Here is a 7,353-nt window from a genome sequence, read left to right on the forward strand (position 1 = left end):
GCATGTCCAGCTGTACTGAGGACAAGATGTGAAATCCAAAAGGTAGAATTATAAAGATATAGCTAACTTTACAGGGGCGTAGCACGAAATTCTGGGCCCTATGTATAAACCAACTTGAGGGGCCCTTATGTGGACTTGATCAATAGTTTTCATAAATAGAGGAGCAGGAGGGTCTTCAAATAGCAATTTCGACGATAAGAATTAATTGTGAAACAAAAATATAGATTCCTAAATATAATTTCAAATTCAACAATTAAAAAGATTAAATCAAACTGAAAATTGTTTTGCAATTGCACATTTTAAATGAGGAATATCATATTGAAATATTAATTCCTTATTAAATACAGTAATTTTTAAATGTATTTTCAAATGCTATTTCTAATAGAAGAAATATTAACACAATTCATGAATTTGGTAATATACCTTTCCATTCCATACATTTAAACATGTAAATCCCTTTTCCATATCATTTTCTCTCTCTATTTTTAATCCTTTTTGCAAATGGATTTCCTTAATGGTTTGAGTGCAGTGAAAACCAAGTTAAACAAATCACAGATGCTCCTTGAATGTAAGCAGCTCTCATTGATTAGACAGTCAAACTTGCATCTCTGCCTTGATTCCGATTTGGAGAAGTAACAGCTCGACCTCATTGAACTTTGAGAGAAACCTATCTTCTGAATGTTGGGTGGATGCTTCAAAGTTTTGTCGTATCTGCAGCAGTCTCCTTAGTATTTGTATTATCTATAGATATAAAAGAGTAGACGCTGCATTTGCTACTGGAGCGTGAGAAACGTTGCTGCCATCTTTGACTGGTCACAACTCAGCCAAGCTACACAGCAGCTAGACGAAACATGCCAGTGCACTGTGCAGCATTTTCTTGTTGTAATCGGCAGACTATCAAACGGAGGGAGCAGGGAATTACTTTTTACAAGTTAGATATCAATATTAGTCGTATTTTGTCGCTACAGTAGTTACTGTCCTTTAATGATCTGTCCACCAGTGAAATCATGCTGGTCATGCTCACTCACATTTAGTGCTAACTGTGAAAGTTATGCCATAAAAGTAAATATATTAAACTTTATAAAACATATCACAAATGTAGATTACAGCTAATATTGTGAATGCTGTTGTAAAAATAAGCCCAGTGTGACCAGTATAACACTGTCTAGCCAGAGTATTTTACACAGGAGTGACACAGACATAACACTTGTATCCATCTCTAATTAAAGCAAAACATTTCTGGTGTTTGATACCATCTACATTTAATTTCATTCAATAACAAAATGGTTTTGTTGGTTGAGAATAAATATGCTTCTACTAGGATAATGTCCCAATGAACTTTATATGTAAATTTTAAGAAATTTGAAGGAAGAAAATAAATGTGACCTCCTTTGAAAAAATGTCTCTGTGTAGACATTCCCACACCTCAAGTGTCTTTTCTTTGTGAAGGTTTCCCAAAAATGAAGAGTTATGGAAGAAGTGGGAAGTTGCTGTGAGAAGAGAGAGATTTACCAGCAGTAATTCCTCTGTGATATGCAGTTAACACTAAAACACAGAGGATTTGGACAGGACAGATCATTAAACTTAAAAATGGAGTTATTCCATCTGCCTTCAGATTCCTGGATCATCTCCAGAGTAAGTGCATCATTTTATTGCATTATCATCATTATTCCACCTGTAAAGCATCTTTGAGTTCCCCAAAAATGTGCTATAAACTAATGAATTATTATTATTATTGTTATTATTTTTATCATTACACTAAAGGCATACATACATCTCAACAATTTATATAGTGTAAGTACCCAATAGTTACCTCCACCTCCACCTCCCAAAAAACTGAGGAAACCCTGTCAGTGGCTCCACAGCATCCCCAGAAACCTCAGCCAAAAAAAAAAATAAATAAATAAATCATCAAAATGCTATTTTACTATTTCAAAGACCTTCCTGGTCCTCCATATTCATGCACACTTTCCCCACAGTGAGACAAAGATAATAAAAGGGATTTTAGCTTAACTTCTAAATGGCTTCTCTGAACAAACTAATATATTAAATAAAAACAGAAAGAAAAAAAAAGCTAAAATTAAATAGATAAAATGCAAGAAATAAGTGTTCCAGTGTGAGGAACACTTGTTTTGATAAAAGGTAGCAAATAGAAAAGTTTTTAACCCTGATTTAAAACTGCTGAGAGTTTCAGCAGACCTGCAGTTTTCTGGGAGTTTATTGTGAGGAGCATAAAAGCTGAACGCTGCCTCTCCATGTTTAGTTCTGACTCTGGGAACAGAAAGTAGATTTGACCCTGATGACCTGAGGGATCTGGTTGGTTCAAAACGAACCAGAAGATCCTGAATGTATTTTGGTCCTAAGCCATTCAGCGCTTTGTAAACTAACAGCAGGATTTTGAAGTCAGTTCTTTGACAGGCAGGAAGCCAGAGTAAAGATGTGAGCACTGAAGGTATATGATCCACTTTCTTGGCTTTGTGAGACTTCAGCGGCAGCATTCAGGGCTAATTGTAGCTGTCTGGACTTTAAAATCTAATCTGAACCTGCTTGTAGCACGACATGCACTAGACCAAAACTTGATGTGAGTGTTACTAAGATTCTTTCATTTGAATCAGCTGCAGATGATTGTAAATTGAATAACTTCACTGCTTGCATGAGCTCACCTTGTCTCACATTCTCAGTGATCATCTGGACATGATGATGGACCTGCTGCGGTTTCTGAAACTGAGGACCACGTGGTTCATGATGTTAAGCTTTGCTAATACTGATGTTACAATATTACCCTGGTGCTGAAAGGTTCAATATATATATATATATATATGATTGTTATACAATAAACAATTTGCTAGGCTATACCAACAAAGACAAGGATCATGATTTATATTGTGTCTCTTGTCTTACTGTGAAGTTATTCTGCTCTGTGTCTTATAGCATTCAGCCTGGACACCTTTCTGATTCATGTCACAGCCTTATTTTCTAGTTAATGCACTGAATGAAGTTATTCAGTAATAATTATAAGATAGACATTTTTCCAGGTTAGTTATTTGTGTAAGATGTTAAATCTGACTCAAGAGCATCAACAGTACTGGTTATAATCAGACACTTTTTTTATCATTCGTTGTGACCTTAAAGTTGGAAAATTCTTCTCTTGTTTTATTAATTAACAGATGACAGCTTTCAGAAAACAAATTCGACTCAGGAAGGCGGCAGGTGAGATTCAGACCAGAGACTTTTTATTGTGAGGCCACAGTGTTAATGCAAAGCAGACAGATGTAGAAGACAAACTAACACAAAAAAAATCACTAAAATAAATGTGTCTGTAAAGTGAAATACTTTATCAGAGGGTGATTTATTGTTTGTCTTTTTTCTACGATGGCAGTTCCTTCTTATACACACATAAAAACACGAAGATGATGTAGATCACAGCTAAACTTTAATAAGTGATTTATCAGTCATAATTTCTATCTCTTTATTTAATATGTTTGTAGTAATGAAAAGAGGCTACTATTAACAGTATGACACGACTAAAGTTAACTACAAAATAAGCTTTCATTTGCAGGGTAGCTATTCACTGACATAATTATCCAAATGAATCACAGACTCTTTGGTTTCTGATTCCTGGTCTTGAGCTTCTGACGAACAACTGCAACAGTTGTGAAGAAATTTCCCAAAAACAGAACAAGGAAGGTGCTACCACACATCATGACCTGGAATTAGATTGAACACAGAGAAAAATACATGAGTAAACAAAATAACAGTGATTACAAAAGCTGAAACATGTGACTTTTTTATGATAAGGAAGGGGTCAGGTGGTAATAAAATACTTACAAAGTGAATTTTAAGAAAATAGGCAACACTACTTTTTAAAAATATCTTTGACAAAAAGTGAACACACTCTTCCAGCCATATATGAGACCTACCTGTTGATTACAAGATGTAGTCCAAGTGTGTAATGATGAGCCAACAAAGAGTGAATTTGTTACAGCTGAATCTGGTAATTAAAAACACTGACCTGCCATTCTTTGAAATCTGGGAGCTGAGCCATTCTGAACAGAGTCAGGGCGTTGAAGAGCTGCCAGAACTAGAAGACAAAACAAGAGGTCAAAGTTTTTTTTTTAATTTGAACAGGGGGAGCATGTAGAGACATGCTGAACCCCAAATCCAGAAAAACCTCAAAACTGTCAAAACTATACCAAGATTCCCTGAATAATGTTCAATTTTAGAATGAGATCAGCACTTTTTCTTCTTTTTTCAGTCTTTATGCAATCCAAACCATGACCAAGCATTATTTCTTTTAAGCAAAGTTAGCAGTTAGTATAAACTTCTTTAAGTCACAGATTGTACTCACATGACCAAAAAACAGGAAGGGCAAGAGAAATGTTAGTCCTTTCCACATCCAGGACTGGAATCCCTCTAAAAAAAAAAAAAGCAAACCATACAAATTTAAAAAGAGAAACTTATTTTCTGTGTTTTTAAAGAACTGATAACGACGAACCCCAGACAGGCCTGATGGCTGCAACACGTAGCACATTTGTGATTGAGCTCATCCGCATTTTGTGTCCTTGGCATGTTTCAGTTTCTCACCTACAGTCAGATCCAAGTTGTGTCTTTCTCCGAGGGCTCGCAGTCTGTACAGACATCCACTCTGATAATAGCACTGCAGACACTGAACAAAACCTGTGGGTTCCACATGACAGAAAACATCATCAGGCTATGGAAAATTTGAACAATTAATGCTTTTTTTTATTTTTAATGCAGTTTGAACTTACTTTGATATAAGCAATAGGACAAGAACTGGTTTCTGAATATCTTGTACAACTTCCCATCTGGCCTTAAATTATGAAAAGAACATTGTAATTTTTTAGTTTAGTGTTGAAAATTGTGATTTTACTCTTTTATTTGGGGGTTTTGTCTCATGCTACTCACCATGTCAGCATCACACCAGACAAAAAAGCTGAGATGTAGTGGTGAAAAACCCACCATCCTTTGATTCTAGTTTGAAATAAATGTTATTGCATGAACAAATTTTGCACAGGCAGATGAGAAACAAATCAAAACTGTGATCATTTCAGGACAATTATATAGGCTGGAAGTCCGTGAACAATGCCAACCTGGAGCCATTTGTGATGAGGATACTTTCCCTGATAGTCAATGTACAATAGTACCACACCAGCAGAAAGTTGAGGATTGCATCAAGAAATCTAAAGCCAAGAACACAAGCTGTGTTATACATATATAGCAGTTTAAATAAATTGCAGCATCATTATAGGCTGTGTATAATGTTCACTGCACCTGTAGTTCAGAAAGAAATAGCAAGTGAAGGAGCACAGCAGCATGATGACTGTGAGGTACAGCTTGAACTTCTCATATTCATCTTTGTAGGCAAACCTGACAAGAAATATTCAGTTATATAAAGCTTACCTAATAAAATGGAACATTTTCATGCTGGATAACAGTACAGCTGAACAGCAAAGCTGTAAATGGTTAAATGTTAAATACTATAAAAGCAACCAAGAAAATAAAAGAACTTAATGTTTAATGTCTCTCAGCTTTAAAGGACACTCTTTACTTTGCCTGCTTGGTAAGAAGAGTGACATTCACATTTCCAAGGACCAAACTGAGGTATAACCTGCAAAATGAAACACAATCACACATTATAATGGTGTCTTTTAATAGCCATTCACGAGGTTATCAGGTTATGTGTAAGTTCTTTTGATGAATTAGAAACCATCACCCGTTTTTCTTGGGAAGGAAAGCTTCCATTTCAGAGAAAACATTTTGTTGTGTCATCATTTTCTCTTTTATTTCATCCAGCATCTTCACATCTTCTTCTGACGATCCTTTCCTGCACCTGTTAAAACATATAAGAGTATTTGTGCAATTTGAACATCATCACTTTATAACAGTATTGGTTTATTTGAGCTGAGAAGGGTCCATTTGGTTAATATCAGTTCACATTTCTTGTTCTCTATTTTGTGTTCTTATGTACTGCATTTATCTGACATGCAATTGTAAATCTCTATCCATGGAAATTTCTGGGCAAGAGCAGACACTCACTTTTTCACTAGGTGTGACATGTCTTTCTGTCTTTTCCTCTGATGGGAAATAGATGAAGAACAGTTGTTCTGTAGTTTGGTGACTTCATCAAGTTTCTGTAAATACAGTTTGTGTGTCTCCTAGAGGACAGTAAGAACACAGAGTTATAACAAAAAAACAAAGAAGTTTATAAAGAAGTCTTCAAGATTTCAAGATGTTCTTGATATAAATCCGTAGTAGAGCCAAGGTGTCTAACAAGAAAATAAGCATTACTGCTCTATGGAAGATTTACAGAAAGGTTCACTGGTGGATTGTGGAGTGACTGAAGTACAACTATGATAGAAGAAAAGAAGAAATTCTAAATACGGCATTAAAAAGGTGAAACTGCTCTGTGTGGACAAACTCTCAGTTGATAATGATCAAGTTCTTACTTGCAGTTTTTGATACTCCTCTTTCAAGCATTTCCACTCCTCCAGAACTTCTGCTGAACCTTGAGGCATTTTATGATTGTTTTACTTGCAACAAACTCAGACCCACTTAATATATATAAATATATATATATACCCCTTTTAATAGTTTATTCACCATGAAATTACTTAAAAAGCTATGCTGAAGTATCCTCAGAAAGTGTATCCGATCTCTAATGGCAGTTTATTGCATATGCTGAACTTTGACTGGTGTTATCGCTCACAAAGAAGAAAGTAACTGGTCATTGTCAGTGACATCATATATAATAAAATAACTAGAGGGCAACATTTCAACCTATGCTATGCTTCACACTGGTAGTTAGATGGTGCTGTTGTGTTTTATTTTTTTTTTACAAAGTCTGTTTTAGTGGATTTATAACAATATGGCAAATATACAGTATACATACACATATGCATTTACATGCATATATGTACATACATGCAAACATCTACACAGATATTCAAATCTATGAAAATAGTCATATCCACCCAAATACATGGATAGTAAGTATTAAAAATTTATACAGTAGCAAATATTAATGTAAACACGGAGAAGAGCCAGCAATATATATGCATAAAACCCCTCTTGTGCATATTGTGTTTTGATAGTCGTTACTAAAGAGTTGCACATTAGCAACATTAGGTAAAATAAATGAGTGTCTTGACAATAGAAGCCCTTGGGAAAAGTTTGACCTTTAAATGCATGAATCCAAATTTAGATTAAACAAGGATTAATGATGAAAATAGAGTTTGTGTAGGATGTAATTAAATGAGGTTAGCCTGCAGTTGAGGAGTGAAATGTAGTTTATTTTTTTATTTCTTAAATGGCATAGTGTCCTTTCATGCTTTC

At 35.0% G+C, this 7,353-nt stretch overlaps 1 protein-coding gene across 1 annotated transcript; it reads right to left on the bottom strand.

Moving 5' to 3' along the window:
* Nucleotides 1–3,544: 3,544 nt before the first annotated feature.
* On the bottom strand, nucleotides 3,545–6,536 carry LOC121646545 (ion channel TACAN-like). The gene is made up of 12 exons (XM_041995593.1): nucleotides 6,468–6,536; nucleotides 6,058–6,176; nucleotides 5,735–5,851; nucleotides 5,570–5,629; nucleotides 5,293–5,388; nucleotides 5,112–5,201; nucleotides 4,927–4,992; nucleotides 4,770–4,831; nucleotides 4,585–4,677; nucleotides 4,349–4,413; nucleotides 4,013–4,081; nucleotides 3,545–3,707 (listed from the first exon to the last, which is right to left on the bottom strand). The coding sequence occupies exons 1-12, from the start codon at nucleotides 6,534–6,536 to the stop codon at nucleotides 3,594–3,596; spliced, it is 1,020 nt and encodes a 339-aa protein (XP_041851527.1). The 3' UTR covers nucleotides 3,545–3,593.
* Nucleotides 6,537–7,353: the final 817 nt, after the last annotated feature.

Source organism: Melanotaenia boesemani, chromosome 9 (assembly GCF_017639745.1).
Source record: "Melanotaenia boesemani isolate fMelBoe1 chromosome 9, fMelBoe1.pri, whole genome shotgun sequence".
NCBI lineage: Eukaryota > Metazoa > Chordata > Actinopteri > Atheriniformes > Melanotaeniidae > Melanotaenia > Melanotaenia boesemani.